The sequence below is a fragment of the Oncorhynchus masou genome, chromosome 28 (assembly GCF_036934945.1).
Source record: "Oncorhynchus masou masou isolate Uvic2021 chromosome 28, UVic_Omas_1.1, whole genome shotgun sequence".
In the NCBI taxonomy this organism is placed as follows: Eukaryota; Metazoa; Chordata; class Actinopteri; order Salmoniformes; family Salmonidae; genus Oncorhynchus; species Oncorhynchus masou.
The window spans coordinates 14,453,006-14,471,525 of record NC_088239.1 but is presented as its reverse complement, the minus strand read 5'-3'; the positions used below and the strand labels follow the sequence as shown (position 1 = coordinate 14,471,525).

Genomic DNA, 18,520 nt, shown 5'->3' with positions numbered 1-18,520 from the left:
CTAATCGCAGAATGTCACTGTACGTTTATATTTTTTAATCCAGTTATTTTTATTATATGGGTTGAGCAAATTATCAAAATATTTATGTTGAATAAACACAAGTTCTGTTTTTGAAATATTGAAACACTAGGATTTTTGTTCTTGAAGTATGTATCTTAAGACATTATTAAGTATGTCTTAATAATAATGAGCTATTATTCAATTTCTAATCATTTGTGGCGCAACTCGATATTTCATTTTAATTCATAGCACTGACGTAAAATATTGTGTCACGCAAATCTCCAGTGTCCAACAGTGCAATACATATTTAACAAGTAACAGCAACATCCTATTGTTCTACCGCCATTTTGGCTCAAACGCAATGATATTTTCTCGAAAAAGACCACATAATTCTACTATTTGATTTTCTGCCTTCAGCCTATTGTGGAGCCTTCAATATATTTTTCTTTCCGAGCCTCAACCGTGGAACATGTCTAATTAATCAGCTCTTATTTTGTTGTTGTTTTTAAATGTTTATTTCATACTATAGACGAATATCAAGAGGACGTAGATATCTTTCCATCTATATATTTGACACCGGAGTGAGCTTGAGCCATAATGGAAGCAGTGTTGTGAGTCCCGAGTCTCGCGATCTGCAAAACTCGGATTGAATGAAGTCAGCTGATCATTTGCTGTCGGTATCGCCACTCACATCTTCCCCAGGCAGAGGATCAAGACGCTGGACTGTATAATTTCTGAAGGTAGCTATGCCGTTTTATTATAACCAAATTATATTAAATGCAATGTCTCTATTATGTGATTTTTCATAATTCTTTCGAAATGCATCAAAATGTCATAGCCAGCGATTTTGACAGATGACCTAGGATTAAATAATACGGTCGTTTATCAAATGATTTTGATAATTGGAACATGCATTCATGGTCTTGGTTTTTCATTCAAATGTAGGCCTTATTTGAATTAAACATTACATTGATTTTTATCACAATCAAATTGCACCGCTGGCAATGCGGCTTCTCAAATGTCAGTTGTTGTTGCGCAAAAAATGCGTAAACATCGTGCCTCACGTTATGTATTTGTCTCTCAATGTGTTTTGTTTATAGCAACAATGCAACTAGTTATGTTGTTTTCTGTTTCATGTCCATGGCCATGGAAAGATTCGACCATGTAAAAAAAAAAGGATTTCGACGCGACAGCGCATTGGTGGTCATGTGATTATGTTGACAAGACACCTTTGGCAATGTAGCGGTTGGTCATGGCTCTCGGTTCCATTACATTACACATAAGAGTCATTGGACTAAGACGTCATCGCTTGGTCTGAACATTAACACGCATTGCTTGCGGTACGGTTTTGGAAACATAAGAACCTTGTATTTCATATCGGCGAGAAATAATTGTAAAAAAAAACAAAACGTTATATTGATATATACCTTTTTACAGGGATCCCACAAGCCAATATTTCCGTATTAAATGCTTGTTTATGGAAAACCGAGTGGACTTTTTGTGCTAATTAGCTATCGGTGTCTGAACACCTGTGTAAACGGAAGACCGACACCCCAAACATGTTGTCACACAAAAACAAAAATACAGTAGGCTGCAACTGTTAAAACCGGTTATAACAGTGCACAGTCAGTGTGTAATTTTCGTTTGTGAAATTATTTTGATATGAAAGTAGAGGGATTAATATTTCTTGAACCGCACCGCAATTGAGAATCGATTCGCGTTTTAGATGGATTATTTGGCCGTTTTGGCTTCCAGAGCCAATTCGCCGATAAAACAGAACATGTAAAATCATTGGATTATAAACAGTAACGTTAGGCTACTTTAGTCCATTATTGGGCTACTTTAATCTCAGCTGATTGACCAGCAGACTTTTGGGTAATGCATTTGAGATACAACGGAGATTAGTAGCCCAACTACAAATGGTATCAATTCAAAATACATGCAGAGAGTGGTATTGTAAATCAAAGAAAAATCATATTATTCTCAAACGGGCCCTATTCTGTTGGTTTGTCCCTAGTGACATAGGCTAGTGTGACAGTGGCACATGAGGATGATTCTGTTTGACTACAGAAGAGGAAGAATCATTCATTGCATTTAGCACAAGCGCGTTAGGACCCTGTGCACCTGCCACAGCCCCACCACATCCTCACTTGGATGTTGAATTTCTCATCAGAAGTGTCTGCTTATAGGGTAGGGCCTGTTTGGGTGAATCTCAATAATGTGAGTTCACATCCTCTTCCATTCTCCTTCATCTGCATTGATCTGTGAAGTAAGGATAGGTTAAATCACTGTTTCCCAAATGGTGTCCTTGGGACCCCAAGGGGTGCACGTTTTGGTTTTTGCCCTAACACTACACAGCTGTTTCAAATGGTCAAAGCTTGATGATTAGTTGATTATTTGAATCAGCTGTGTAGTGCTATGGTGAAAATCAAAATGTGTGTCCCGAGGACCGAGTTTGGGAAACCCTAAGTTAAAGCAATATTGTGAAATCCCATTGCTTGATTTTCTTTCACCTGTGTATAGTGCAGTGTCTAATGAAGGACACAAGACAAGGAAGGTGGAAAGGAAGCCACATGAATATTGAGAATAAGATCTACCCTTTGTGTCTTCTATCTTTGATAACAAAGAACAGAAGAGTTAATAAAAAGAACAGCTAGTTAAAAAGAGGTTTAACAGGTTTTCCCTAAGTGTTGATTCAGGACCAGTTTTAGTTGCAGCTCTATGGCTCAATACTAGGACTGAGAAAGGAGAACTATTTTACATTGTTATCAAATTGTTTTGCTCACAAAAACTACGGTGAAATGCTTACTTACGGGCCTTTCCCAACAATGCAGAGAAAGAAAATGGAAAAGTAAATACAAATGAGTAATGTTAACTTGGCTATATACACACAGGGTACCAGTACCAAGGTGATCTGCAGGTGTAAGATAATTGAGGTAGACCTGCACATATAATTAAACAATAAGGCACACAGGGGTGTGGTATATGGCCAATATACCACCGCTAAGAGCTGTTCTTAGACTAGATGCATCACGGAGTGCCTGGACACAGCCCTTAGCTGTGGTATATTGGACATGTACCACAAACCCCAGAGGTGCCTTATTGCTGTTATAAACTGGTTACCAACGTAATTAGAGCAGTAAAAATAAATATTTTGTTATACCCGTGGTATACGGTCTGATATACCACGGCTGTCAGCCAGTCAGAATTCCGGGCTTGAACCACACAGTTTATAACTACAGTACCATTCAAAAGTTGGGACACACCAACTCATTCAAGGGTTTTTCTTTATTTTGACTATTTTCTATATTGTAGAATAATTGTGAAGACATCAAAACTATATATTTTTTTAGTTTTTTTAGTTTTGGGTCAAAAAAGACTGGAAAATTCAGGAATTCAGCAAAAAAATTGTTAATTTAGAAAATCTGTTACCAAGTATTGCCACATGCAAACAAGGAGACGTATATGTGATCGTGTCTCAATGTAATCAACGTATGAAATTATTTATATTTTCAAATAGTACCTCTTTTTGGGCAAATTTTCGGTGTACAAATTATTATAATTATGTTCTACCCCTGCCCTAGAACCTTGGCATGTACTGTAGGCCGTCTCCCTCTCCAGTGCCTTCCCGATTCTGCCCTTCAGAATCACTGGCGGCCAGGGGAAGGGTGGTTGTTGGTGAATGTGTGAATCCAACTCCAATTTGGGATGCACTTAGTAAATTAGCACTATCTCATGACATTTGAAAACTTGAACAGGAAGTTAAATGTGAGCCGTTGGGTTTACAGGATTATGCAACACCTTGCAACCAGCACTCACTCTCGTTTCATTATGAGAGATTATGCTGAATGGGACATTATTTTATTAGGGTAAAGCTCCTTTGTTTGGTCACTGGTTACCCTCACTGGAGAGACATTCCTGAGTATGGACTGTTTACATTGTAACACTGCAGTGCTCAGTGAGTGTATCCTTGATAGAAGGATTCCATACGTCACATGACTGGTGTCATAATGTGGCTGAGTCCATAGAAACTTGATGCATGTCTGGGTTTGACTGTACTGACTGTACTTCCACAACTGTTAGTGTGGGAGTACTTTTTCCCCCCAATAAAGGTATGGACGTTGGGGAGAGTAAACTGATCCCTGATCTGTTTGTAAGGGCAACTTCAGCCTGCATTGTACCAGAGATTGCTGAGCTTGGTAGGTGGCTGCCCTGAGGCCTGGCAGTATGCTCACTGTTGTGTCAAGGGATATGCATGTAATCCTCTATCTTTTTAAATACCAGAGTGTTGTGAATCACTGTGTCTGAATCTCATACAATTCACAAAGACACTAATTTAGTTGACTTCCCAATCCTACCCCACACTAGAATTTTCCACTTCCTCAAACGGCCCATATAACTCAGCCAGCCATGTTCCACAGTCATGTGATGCCTCGTGCATATATTCCACCCTATGAGTCTCTATGCCAAAGTCACAATGGAAATGATTCAATTCTGTCCAAGTGTGTGTCTGTCAGTGTGTGTATACATGCATTTCTGTATGCTTGTCTGTCCTGTTTTACAGTAAGTATTTTGCACCTGATAGGATCCAGAGGGAATAAAACATTCAAGAGAAAGGGAAGAATTGACCACTTGATAAAGAAAGTAAGTCTTTGCATTGTTTTAAATCTCTTAATGGAGGTAGAAATGCCATGTAAGCTAAGCTTGGCCACGGATACCACATCCTTCGGTCTGTATCCCGCTGCTCCAGACTAGATCTGTTGAGGGGGGCTGCTGTATTTCTACACAGATAACATGGGGCCTGTTCCTCCATGCTAGACTGGCTAGCAAGGACAAAAGGGCACTGAAGCAGGGATGGTGTTTGTGTGTCTACAGACAGAGTGGGTGATGAGGGGTTGTTGTTAAACCCATGCAGTATAGATTCAGCAGCACCATAACGTTAGCCACTGTAGCGTCAGCCCCCCCCCCCCCCACCTCAGAGAAAGAGAGCTGCCGAGTCATGATGTTTGGCTCTAGTTGCTGGGATATCACCATGGTCACGGTTTGGAAAAGGGGTGTTTTTGTCATGGTAACAGAACAGAGGGACAGGGATCCGTGTTTCCTGATAGTGTGCTATATGTTTGCTATATGTTTCCGAGTCCCTCTCACCATTGCAGAAAGCTTAATTTTTAAGCCTCTGTGTGGGAGGGAATTTGTCTGTGTAATCATCATGTAGTAATTGTCCTACTCTGTTAGTGTGTATATGTTTTTAGTGTCTGAGAGGGTTACCAAGCTGCTTTGAACAGATTCAGAATGGATGGGTGGGTGGATTTTGAGTTGGATGAGAAGCCCATTGACCTTCTAATGATAGGGGTCAATAGTGTCCCAGCCAGGACTATAACTCACTGTGGTCTGGGATGCAGTCAGCTATAACACGAATCAATACAGCTGTATATATACGGTGAGCTCCATACTGGGACAGTAACCACGTTTCCATCCACCCAAGTAAAGTCTTAACATAGCTGTTACGATTTATTTTGTTGTGATGGAAACAGGTGGTTTCGGTACAATTTTTATTAACGCCGACAGACTTTGTTTGTTGGAGATGGTGAGGTCTTTTTGTGTCTGTAAAATGTATTATTTGGGACATGGAGGTGGAAACTACTTCATGCGCCAGACATATAGTTACACAGAGGCTGGGCCCTGTTATTGTTATTGATATAATAACCATCATATCGAAGTAAATTTGGAGTCACATTACTCTGAAAACTATGCAGTTTTATTAGACTACAGATGAAATAATTATGATGAAAGTGCACGGTAATGAGCTTGATGCTGCTTTCCAATAAATATCGAGGGTCTTATTCTGGTGACATGATTGATGCTTGACTGCCGTTTGACAAATAGAAATCCATAATAATCTCATCATGTAGACTAGACAACCCGCACAGCCTACCCGCACTGTATCTGTAGGCTGGAGCGCAGGTACCAAGAACAGCGTAGGCACATTTACTATTTAACACAACAGTTTTTGTTACAAATGCAATGGAAACACATTGAACTTTAGATTTTTATTTGTTACGTGAAACCCTAAGTGAAAAAGTACATTTTGTGTGCACTACATCATCACGCACTGATTTTTATCCGCAAGAAGTCAATTTGGTGGAAACACACCACTAGTGGGAAAATGTGCATGTTTTCTTTATGCAGATTCTATAATATTCCCATTAAAATCTGTCGCCAATTGGATGGAAACCTAGCTAGTGACAAATGTTTTGTCTCGCTATTACAGCCCGTTGGAATTTAAATCATACAATGACTATGAGTTTAAAATGCAGACTGTCAGCTTTAATTTGAGGGTATTTTCATCTATGTCAGTGAAACATTTAGAAAATTTATTTGTTTTCAATAAACAATTGGAGGCTATAAATATAGTTTACATGTGGTCAACAATCTAAGCAGAACAACCAACCTGTCAATGGTGCTCTGTGAACTGTGTACCACTCTTTCTCTCTTCTCACTCCCTTTATCACGGTCATTCACACACTCACTCTGTTCTTCTTTCTTTATCACGGTCATTATCACACTCACTCACAATGGTTTTGTTGCTGAACAACCAACCTGTCAATGGTGCTCTGTGAACTGTGTACCACTCTTTCTCTCTTCTCACTCCCTTTATCACGGTCATTCACACACTCACTCTGTTCTTTCTTTATCACGGTCATTCACACACTCACTCTGTTCTTTCTTTATCACGGTCATTCACACACTCACTCCGCTCTTCTTTCTCTCAGATCTAGCCTGTCAGGATGGACCTGTCCAAGCTGCCTAAGATCCGTGATGAGGAGAAAGAGAGCGAGTTTGGATATGTCCATGGAGTCTCCGGCCCAGGTCACTATCTCACATACACATTCACCTATGTCTCATGTGCCTCTGTTTAGGCTCTAAAGGTTTTAGGCTAGCTGAAGAGGGGATGCTTTGGTAATAGCCTCAACTATGCCTGGTCAAATAAAGGTTAAATGATAAAAATAAAAACTATCCCTCTGATAGTAAGCCAGGCGATAGGAGGCTTGGCACTAATCTTTTTACACCAATCTGGCGTGAAGTTTGGACTAGAGATCCGTCTCTCTTGCATGGTGTGTGACCTCTGACCCGTGTTGTCCCCTGGCTGTGCTGCAGTTGTGACGGCCACTGCCATGGCGGGAGCGGCCATGTATGAGCTGGTGAGAGTGGGCCACAGTGAGCTGGTGGGAGAGATCATCAGGCTGGAGGGAGACATGGCCACCATCCAGGTTTACGAGGAGACATGTATCCTAACGGGTTATACTGTTAGTGCACCTGACTGGTTGTATCCCAAATGGCATCCTATTCCCTACATAGGGAACTACTTTTGACCAGAGAATTATGGGCCCTGGTTAAAAGAAGTGCACTGTAAAGTTAATAGGGGTTTCGTTTGGGATGCAAGCTTTATTGTACCTGACTGTCAGTGTTCTCCTAGTACATACAGTGCTATGCCTGTGTGTACATGACTGTCAGTGTTCTCCTAGTACATACAGTGCTATGCCTGTGTGTACATGACTGTCAGTGTTCTCCTGGTACATACATACAGTGCTATGCCTGTGTGTACATGACTGCACCTGTCTGTCAGGGGTTGGAACCAAAAATAATCTTCCAATTGTTTTTTTTCTGAACAGAACCATCATTTTTTCCCGTTCTGACCAGCAAAATACATTTCTGAATCACCGGTTTACATCATTCCTTCCTTTACTGTGATAGAAAATGAACAAATTAGCCTCCTTCTATACGCATATATCTGTATAGCAGACAAGGCCTAGCCATCTGACATAGAGAAATGCGTGTCGTAGCATGCTGAGAGAGAGGGGTTTTGCATATCTTACACATCGAAACACAGTTTTTTTTAAGGACATAAATGTGGCTCATTTGGCCAATCTCCCTTGTTCATTGATGGTGCTGGCTGCACCAGGTTCAATCTGAATGCATATGGATGTTTTTTCTAATTTTCCTAATGGAAATCCTGGCACAGATGCTGGCGCAAATCTTCTAGTGGGTAGACACTGGAATAAGTTTGAGGGTGAGGGCTTTGCAGAGGCGCTTTACAGCGTTTTTAGTGGGACAGAAGAAAAAAATACCCGGAATGTAAAAAATACATTATTAACCGGTTCCCATGATTATAAAATAACAGTTCTGTTCCCGGAACATTATAGATCACTTTCATTCGCAGTACTGATTCTGTTCCTCAAAATATTTGGTTATTTTCGGGTTTTTGGTTTGGTTCCCTGAACCGGTTCCAACTGTCTTGGTGTGTGTGTGTGTGTGTGTGTGTATACACACTTACTATATATTTATACAATCACCTTAGTGTTCATTACTGAACACATTTTTACAGTACATACACACTCAGTCTTATACACCATAGCAACCTCTTGATAGCACTCAGACACATGAAAAAAATAATGAAATCTACTGAAACACACACACACACTGTGCGTGTGTTCCTGAGCATTGTCACAGCGGGTGTATCCGTTGGGGACCCGGTGCTGCGGACAGGAAAGCCTCTGTCAGTGGAGTTGGGCCCAGGCATCATGGGCTCCATCTTCGATGGTATCCAGCGCCCCCTGAAGGACATCAATGACCTAACACAGAGCATCTACATCCCCCGTGGAGTCAATATCGGAGCCCTCAACCGAGACCTGAAATGGGAGTTCTCCCCTGTCAAGAGCTTACGGGTGGGTGCATCCTACTACACTATCCACAATTTCAAGTGTCCTTAGACCACATACTGAACTGTACATTTTAAGCTAGAATCTTTAATTGGAACGATAACAAAGTGGTAACCCCGCCTCTGTTTTGGGAGTAAGATGAGCAATGGGCCTGGAGAATTTTTACATTTTTTTATTTAACTAGGCATGTCATTTAAGAACAGATTCTTATTTACAATGACGGCCTACACCGGCCAAACCCAGACAACGCTGGGCCAATTGTGCGCCGCCCTATGGGACTGGATTCGAACCAGGGTGTCTGTAGTGACGCCTCTCGCACTGAGATGCAGTGCCTTAGACCGCTGCGCCACTCGGGAACCACACTCAAATTAATAAACTGCGCTATGGATGCAAGTACTGACCATCCATGATATCAAAATGGTAGTTTTAACCACGTTTTGAGGCTATACAGTGTTTGTTTACGTTGTTTACAAAAATCGGAGTAAATCAAGCTTATATTTTGGGTTCTGAATGGCACGACAGTTGAACTAAGCTCACGACTCACAAGTTATATTCTTCATGAATCAATGAGTATATATCATCAATCTGTAAGTCAAAAATGTATGTAGCAACTAAGGATTCTAGATTTCATGTTAAAGTTTGAATTGATAACCATTAACCCCTTATCTCCCCCCTCTCTCTTAGGTGGGCAGTCACATCACAGGGGGTGATATCTATGGGATGGTGTTTGAGAACTCCCTCATCAAGCACAAGATCATGCTGCCCCCGAGGAACAGAGGAACCGTCACCTATGTGGCTCCCCCCGGAAACTATGACGTCTCGGTTAGTTCCACCTCCCAACCTTGTCTAAATCCATAGTAATACATGTGGTGTCATTTATGTATTAAGACTGTGTGTGTTTCAGGACGTGGTGTTGGAGCTGGAGTTTGAGGGTATGAAGGAGAAGTTCACCATGGTCCAAGTCTGGCCAGTGCGACAGATTCGTCCGGTCACAGAGAAGCTCCCTGCCAATCACCCACTGCTGACCGGACAGAGAGTACTGGACGCCCTCTTCCCGTGAGTCCCCTTTCTCTTACCCCACTTTCCCATCTATCCTTCCTTCACCTTCCTCCATCTCGCTGTCTCTGCTTCAGGGAATCTCTCTCTTAGCATTCTCCCATTTTCACCCTTTTCCTCAAGGACACTATCAGAATGTCTTTCTGTCCATCTGTCTTCAATGTTCTGCTGCAAGGAAACTGAATTAGAAAGTGTTATCTGAATCTGCCAATATACTCAACCTCTGCTTCCATCTCCCTGCCCCCGGTCTGTTCTGTCTGTCTCTGTGTCCAGGTGTGTCCAGGGAGGAACTACAGCCATCCCCGGAGCCTTTGGCTGTGGTAAAACTGTCATCTCCCAGTCCCTGTCAAAGTACTCCAACAGTGATGTCATCGTCTACGTAGGCTGCGGGGAGCGAGGGAACGAGATGTCAGAAGTTCTGCGAGATTTTCCCGAGGTGGGTGGTGTTACAGTGCACATTTTGTTACGTTACAGCCTTACTCTAAAATGGATGAAATTGCTTTTCCCCCCTCATCAATCTACACACAATACCCCATAATGACGAAGCAAAAACAGGTTTAGACATTTTTGCAGATATGTAAATGTGATAGTTTTTTTTATTTTATACAAGTATTCAGACCCTTTACTCAGTACTTTGTTGAAGCACCTTTGGCAGTGATTACAGCCTTGAGTCTTCTTGGGTATGACGCTATAAGCTTGGCACACCTGTATTTGGGGAGTTTCTCCCATTCTTCTCTGCAGATCCTCTCATGCTGTCAGGTTGGATGGGAAGCATTTCTGCACAGCTATTTTCAGGTCTCTCCAGAGATGTTCGATCAGGTTCAAATCCGGGCTCCGGCTGAGCCACACAAGGCCATTCAGAGACTTGTCCCGAAGCCACTCCTGCGTTGTCTTAGCTGTGTGCTTAGGGTCATTTTCCTTTTGGAAGGTGAACCTTCACCCCAGTCTGACGTCCTGAGAGCTCTGGAGCAGGTTTTCCTCGAGGATCACTCTGTACTTTGCTCCGTTCATCTTTTCCTCGATCCTGACTAGTCTCCCAGTCCCTGCCACTGAAAAACATCCCCACAGCATGCTTCTGGATGCCACCACCATGCTTCTGGATGGTGCCAAGTGTCCTCCAGATGTGACGCTTGGCATTTAGGCCAAAGAGTTCCATCTTTGTTTCATCAGCCCAGAGAATCTTGTTTCTCATGGTCTGAGTCCTTTAGGTGCTGAGGAATGGCTTCCGTCTGGCCACTCTACCATAAAGGCCTAATTGGTGGACTGCTGCAGAGATAGTTGTACATCTGGAAGTTTCTTCTGTCGCTGCAGAGGAACCCTAGAACTCTGTCAGTGACCATTCGGTTCTTGGTCACCTCCCTGACCAAGGCACTTCTCCCCTGATTTCTCAGTTTGGCCGGGCGGCCAGCTCTTGGAAGAGTCTTGGTGGTTTCAAACTTCTCGAATTTAAGAATGATGGAGGCCACTGTTCTTGGGGAACTTCAATGCTGCAGAAATGTTTTTAGTACCCTTCCTGAGATCTGTACCTCGATACAATCCTGTCTTGGAGCGCTACGGACAATTCTTTCTACCTCATGGCTTGGGTTATGCTCTGAAATGCACTTTCAACTGTTGGAGCTTATATAGACAGGTGTGTGTGCCTTTCCAAATCATGTCCAATCATGTATAAACATCTCAAGAATGATCAATGGAAACAGGATGTACCTGAGCTCAATTTCGAGTCTCAGAGCAAAGGGTCTGAATACTTATGTAGATATGGTATTTCTTTTTATTTTATTTTTCTATAAATTTGTAAACATTTCTAAACTGTTTTTGCTTTGTCATTGTTGTGTGTAGATTGAGGGGGAAAAACATTTAGTTTAATCAATTTTAGAATAAGGCTGTAAAGTAACAAAATGTGGAAAAGGTCAAAGGGTCTGAATACTTTCCGAACGCACTGTATGTCATTAGATTATCATGATCATCATCATTAGCGGTAGCCTTTTTCTGTCTAATAGCTGACCATGGAGGTGGATGGGAAGACTGAGAGCATCATGAAGAGAACAGCGCTGGTGGCCAACACCTCCAACATGCCTGTGGCTGCTAGAGAGGCCTCTATCTACACAGGTAGGAACCAATCACAGGGCCCAGAGCATAACACAGTAAACCTCCCAGCCAATGACAGGCCTGAGACTACAACATGGAGCACACCCCCTGACCAATCACCTACTTGTCCTCTGTGTGTGTCTGCAGGGATTACGCTGTCTGAGTACTTCAGGGACATGGGCTACAATGTTAGCATGATGGCTGACTCCACCTCTCGATGGGCCGAGGCTCTCAGGGAGATCTCTGGTCGACTGGCTGAGATGCCCGCTGGTGAGTGGCTGCTGGTTACACCCAAAATACAGAATTTTTAATGCAATGTATAGGACATCTTCTAGGGCTAGAGGGGTGAATTTGGTTTAAATCTGTTATCTCGAACATATCAAGTAAGGCCTGTTTTGTCTCCACAGACAGTGGTTACCCAGCCTACCTGGGTGCCCGTCTGGCGTCATTCTACGAGCGTGCCGGCAGGGTGAAGTGTCTTGGCAACCCAGAGAGAGAGGGCAGCGTCAGCATTGTGGGGGCGTGAGTACAGTTACATCTCTTCACCACACAGGGGAGCCCTTGTTCCTCCTCTCAGCTCTCCAGTAGACCTCAGAAACCTGCCAACACAATCTAGCCACACTGGAATAGGTGGAAGTGGAGTGCTTCTTCTTAGTTATAACCACATGAAACCAATGTTCTGTTTCATTTCCACAGTGTGTCTCCCCCTGGTGGTGACTTCTCTGATCCTGTGACATCAGCTACCCTGGGTATCGTGCAGGTAACTGTGGATACAGCCTGTTTCTGTCTGGCTCTGAAAGAACCCACTTATTTTAATTTTATTTAACTAGGCAAGTCAGTTAATAACACATTCTTATTTACAATGACGGCCTACCGAAAGGCAAAAGGCCTCCTACGGGGACCTGAGATTAAAATAAATACAATATAAATATAGGACAAAACACACATCACAACAAGATAGACAACACTACATAAAGAGAGACCTAAGACAACCACATAGCAAGGCAGCAACACATGACAACACAGCATGGTAGCAACACAACATAACAACAACATGGTAGCAACACAACATAGTAGAGGCACAAAACATGGTACAAACATTATTGGGCACAGACAACAGCACAAAGGGCAAGAAGGTAGAGACAACAATACATCACACAAAGCAGCCACAACTGTTAGTAAGAGTGTCCATGATTGAGTCTTTGAATGAAGAGCTTGAGATAAAACTGTCCAGTTTGAGTGTTTGTTGCAGCTCATTCCAGTCGCAAGCTGCAGCGAACTGAAAAGACGAGTGACCCAGGGATGTGTGTGCTTTGGGGACCTTTATCAGAATGTGACTGGTAGAACGGGTGTTGTATGTGAAGGATGAGGGCTGCAGTAGATCTCTCAGATAGGGGGGAGTGAGGCCTAAGAGGGTTTTATAAATAAGCATCAACCAGTGGGTCTTGCGATGGGTATACAGAGATGACCAGTTTACAGAGGAGTATAGAGTGCAGTAATGTGTCCTCAAAGGAGCATTGGTGGCAAATCTGATGGCCTAATGGTAAAGAACATCTAGCCACTCGAGAGCACCCTTACCTCGAGAGCACCCTTAAATTATGTCTCTGTAATCTAGAATGGATAGGATGGTCATCTGAATCAGGGTTAGTTTGGCAGCTAGGGTGAAAGAGGAGCGATTTACGATAAATCTAGACTTTGTTTCCTCTAACTTTAGCCTGCAGCTTTGATATGTGCTGAGAGAAGGACAGTGCACCATCTAGCCATACTCCCAAGTACTTGTATGAGGTAACTACCTCAAGCTCTAAACCCTCAGAGGTAGTAATCACACCTGTGGGAGGAGGGTCCTTCTACTTACCTAACCACATGACCTTTGTTTTGGAGGTGTTCAGAACAAGGTTAGAGGTAGAGAAAGCTTGTTGGACATTAATAAAGCTTTGTTGTAGAGCATTTAACACAAAATCCGGGGAGGGCCAGTTGAGTATAAGACTGTATCATCAGCATATAAATGGATGAGAGCTTCCTACTGCCTGAGCTATGTTAATGTAAATTCAGAAGAGCGTGGGGCCTAGGATCGAGCCTTGGGGTACTCCCTTGGTGACAGGGAGTGGCTGAGACAGCAGGTTTTCTGACTTTATACACTGCACTCTTTGAGAGAGGTAGTTAGCAAACCAGCCCAAAGACCCCTCAGAGACCCCATTACTCCTTAGCCGGCCCACAAGAATGGAATGGTCTACCATATCAAAAGCTTTGGCCATGTCAATTAAAAATAGCAGCACAATATTGCTTAGAATCAAGGACAATGGTGACATCATTTAGGACCTTTAAGGTTGCAGTGACACATCCATAACCTGAGTGGAAACCAGATTGCATACCCGAGAGAATACTATAGACATCAAGAAAGCCAGTCAGTTGATTATTGACAGGTTTTTTTTAACACTTTTGATAAACAGGGCAAAATAGAAATTAGCCTATAACAGTTAGGATCAGCTTGATCTCCCCCTTTTAAATAAAGGACAACCCGTGGCTGCCTTCTAAGCAATGGGAAGCTCCCCAGAAAGGAGAGACCGGCTTGGCGATGATAGGGGCAGCAACCTTAAAGAAGAAAGGATCTAAACCATCTGACCCAGATGGTTTTTTTGGGGTCAAGTTTAAGGAGTTCCTTTAGCACCTCAGACTCAGTGACAGCCTGCAGGTAGCGAGGCAGGGGGGAAAGGGAGAAGCATCGGGATAGTTGCATTAGAAGGGGTGGGAGATGAGGAAATGTTGGATGGGCAAGGAGGCGTGGCTGAGGTAAATAGGAATCCTGACTTCAGGAAGTGGTGCTTTAAAGATCTCAGCCATGTGCTTCTTGTCAGGAACAACCACATCATCAACATTAAGGGACATGGGCAGCTGTGAGGAGGAGGGTTTATTTTCCAGGTCTTTAACCATTTTCCAGAACTTCTTGGGGTTGGACCCACAGAGAGAGAGAACTGCTGCTTAAAGTAACTAACTTTGGCCTTTCAGATAGCCTGAGTGCACTTATTTCTCATTTGCCTGAACGAGAGACAGTCAGCCTGAGTATGCGTGTGACGAGCCTTTCGCCAAATGCAATTCCTGAGGTAGAGTAACTCTGCCAGATCACGGTCGAACAAGGGGCTGAACCTGTTTAATTCTTTATGGGGGTGTGTTTGTTAACAATACCACTGAAAATATCAAAAAACAAGGTCCAAACGTCTTCGACAGAGGCGATCAAGCTGATTCTAGACCATTTTACAGAGGCCTGTTCATGAAGGAAGGCTTGCTACTTCAAGTTTTTTAGCAAGCGTCTATGACAAATCAGGACAGGTCGTTTCACTGAGCAGCCATTACGAACACAGGCTGTAAAACAGTGATCACTAAGGTCATTACACTCATCCATATGGAGCAAAGAAATAGACAAGCTTTAGGGACTCAATTATCAATCCTTGGGTACGCTCCTGATGCTGATGCCTGTCAGATCTTACAACGCCTGGATAGGTATTTTACGTAGCAACTTACCACATCATATGTTATAGCAACAATCGATGATGTGGCATGCAAGCATTGGTTGGTTCATGCAACTTCTGAGCAGGGGAATGCAACTCTTCATCCTCTTTTTCCCTCCCTCTCTCCCTGCCTTCATCCTCTCTTTCTCCCTGCCCACTCACTCTTCTCTCCACCTTTCTCTCTCTCTCTCTCTCCCTCCCTCTATCCTTCCCTCTCTCAGGTGTTCTGGGGTCTGGATAAGAAGCTGGCCCAGAGGAAGCACTTCCCGTCAGTCAACTGGCTGATCAGCTACAGTAAGTACACGCGGGCGCTAGACGAGTACTACGACAAGCACTTCCCTGAGTTCGTCCCGCTGCGCACCAAGGCCAAGGAGATCCTGCAGGAGGAGGAGGACCTGGCTGAGATCGTACAGCTGGTCGGCAAGGTGAGGGGGAACTGAGGGGAGGGGGAAGAAAGAAGGTGGGGACAACATTGAGCTGCATCTCTATAGTCTGAGGCTTTATCTCCATGTCTCCTCTGCTTCATAATATTGAGATTGTCCTGGTTGTCATGGTGACAGGCATCGCTGGCAGAAACTGATAAGATCACCCTGGAGGTGGCCAAGCTCCTCAAGGATGACTTCCTGCAACAGAATGGTTACACCCCCTACGACAGGTAAAACACTCACTCTCTCAAACGCACTTACTCTCACTGACCTACTCATATATTTCTGAGTAATATTGAAAGATTGACTGACTGTGAAGTCATTCCAACTGTAACTCCCTGCCCTCTGACCTCTGCCTGTCCTCTGACCTCTCCCTGCAGGTTTTGTCCCTTCTATAAGACGGTAGGCATCCTGTCCAACATCATTGCGTTCTACGACATGGCGAGGCACGCAGTGGAGACCACAGCTCAGAGCGACAACAAGATCACCTGGTCCATGATCCGAGAAAACCTGGGAGAGATCCTCTACAGACTCAGCTCCATGAAGTTCAAAGTACATCTGCTCTCTGACTGTTTCTCCTTTGTCTTTCTCTCTGTGTGTGTGTGTTCCCTGTATCTCTCTCTGTGTATTTCTATGCTGTCTATGAATGTTGCTCTTACTGTTTGTCTGTATCACGATCTCTTTGTGTGTCTGTAACTCTGTCTGGTCTGTTTCAGGACCCAGTGAAGGAGGGAGAGGCCCAGATCAAGTCTGACTACGCCCAGTTGCTGGAGGACATGCAGAACTCCTTTCGCAGCTTGGAGGACTGAGCCTTCACCCTGGACCTTTCACCCCGGACCCCTCACCTGTGACCCAAGGGACGGTGCATGTCTGTCACCCCCCCTCCCTCTCTCTGCAGCCTCACATTCCACTGCCTTGTGTTTACACCCAACCTCCTGCCATCAGTTTACTCAACGTGTGAATGTGTATGGGCAAAAACAGAACAAAATGTACTGTATTATTGTATTCTGTTTCCTCACACATTCTAAATACCCCAGTGTATTTGCCCCAACATGGTCGAAGATCTGCCCCGACACCTTAATGTGTGTATGTTTACATGTCTGTGTGTGAGACCCCTGCATTGCCCCTCCCTTCCCCCTGTTTGTTTTGGACATGGTCTCTGGCCCTAGCTGTGTACCTGAAGACTTCAGTTGATGTAATTATCGTTCATTAGCCCTCTATCTGTACAGAATATTGATGAAGATTAACATCAAATACTTAATAAGCAGAGTGACTCTATATTTGTTGCAGGCATCTGACAAGGACAACGTGTGATCTGGTTATTGTTCATATTTAGTGATTTATGCGGTGTAGTCTTGTGTACTTGCTGTACGTGTGTGTGTGTGTGTGTGAGAGAGAGAGGGGGGCTCTATCGCCCTGTCCTTTCTACTGCTCGTGGGACAAGTCCCAAAGAATAAAAGGCAACAAAACAAAATGGTGGGTATTTTTTTCTGTGTTTTTCAGTAATGTCAGTCTTCTCTGCGTGTTCTGTGAGTGTATTCAACAGGTTGCTACTAGTGTGTGTATGTACTGTACTAACAATAGTGGTGAACATACAGGTGATCATGTTAATAAGTATATACACCACAGGAGGTTGGTGGCATCTTATTAAGGGGAGGATGGGCTCGTGGTAATGGCTGGTGTGGCATGGTATCAAATACAGCAAACACGTGGTTTCCATGTGTTTGATGCCAGTCCATTCGCTCCGTTCCAGCCATTGTTGTGAGCCGTCCTCCCCTCACCAGCCTCCCACTGGTATACGCAGTCACGTATGAGTGGGTGTGTGAGAGTGACAAAATAATAATTCTGGTGCTGCTGGTTGGACAAGCCGATGTGTCTCTAATTCCTATGTGGAATCTGTGGCACTCCGCCCTTCAGTTTTGTCTATGAATGTGCTTAGTGGAAGAGGAGTGTTTGCCAGACACAACTAGTGAAACTACACACATACATTCCTCTCCTTGACTAGTTTCAGTGACTGCAGTAATTATATAAAGTATGTAGCTAGATAGTTGATTAGTTACTGAGCTGTGATGTTTTTCCAGTACAGCTGCACTGAACAAAAATAATTTGATGCACAATTTTTTTTGTTTGTGTGATCTCCCATAAAAATATATATATTTTTTTTTTTATCCTTTGGGGGCTCATGCAGGTGATGAAGGTACAATAAATCATATTCTCAGAATTTGCCTGTTAAAAATATAAAAGCTTGATGTACTGCATCCTGTGCCTGCCAATTAACATTCTTTGAAATGGGAGTAGAGAGAACTGATTTGGTAATGCAGCTCTAGAACAAGATCTGTGAGGTTTGAACAGAACAAAGAATGATGGCTCTTTTTAGACCTGTTTGACAGCCACCAGTTAAAGTATGCAAATGGTAATGAGCAAAGCATGACCATGGTGACAACTCCTTCGTGGTATTTTCCTCTATGGGCTGGGTCAAGTGAAAAGTTAATGCTACATTCATAACCAAGTGGGAAGGTGGTGATTACCCGTTGTGAAGTCATAAATAGAAGTTCGATGCATTCACATGCGTTGAACTCGTTAAGAAGTGCTGATTGACTAATGGCAAACATTAACCATGAACTAAAAGTACAGCTATCATGCTTGTGAACAAATTATTGTGTTCAAAAAACATTAGTAGATTGATTTGTATAAGTCATATTTTGTTGCATTTAACTGCTGTAATCCA

The 18,520-nt window shown here is 43.2% G+C and overlaps 1 protein-coding gene across 3 annotated transcripts; it reads left to right on the top strand.

Annotated features, from left to right (window-relative positions):
* Nucleotides 1-632: 632 nt before the first annotated feature.
* On the top strand, nucleotides 633-17,266 carry LOC135517221 (V-type proton ATPase catalytic subunit A-like). Of its 3 annotated transcripts, none has more exons than XM_064941332.1 (16): nucleotides 658-740; nucleotides 4,586-4,644; nucleotides 6,774-6,870; nucleotides 7,159-7,287; nucleotides 8,512-8,726; nucleotides 9,405-9,542; nucleotides 9,625-9,776; nucleotides 10,050-10,212; nucleotides 11,774-11,882; nucleotides 12,009-12,131; nucleotides 12,269-12,383; nucleotides 12,558-12,621; nucleotides 15,589-15,792; nucleotides 15,928-16,022; nucleotides 16,173-16,344; nucleotides 16,509-17,266. In XM_064941332.1, exons 3-16 carry the CDS (start codon nucleotides 6,789-6,791, stop codon nucleotides 16,599-16,601), a joined length of 1,854 nt encoding a protein of 617 aa, XP_064797404.1. In that variant the 5' UTR covers nucleotides 658-740; nucleotides 4,586-4,644; nucleotides 6,774-6,788; the 3' UTR covers nucleotides 16,602-17,266. The 3 variants fall into 3 exon arrangements, with proteins under 3 accessions (XP_064797402.1, XP_064797404.1, XP_064797403.1); XM_064941331.1 differs by having other exon boundaries at nucleotides 660-740; nucleotides 4,565-4,644; XM_064941330.1 differs by lacking the exon at nucleotides 4,586-4,644 and having other exon boundaries at nucleotides 633-740.
* Nucleotides 17,267-18,520: the final 1,254 nt, after the last annotated feature.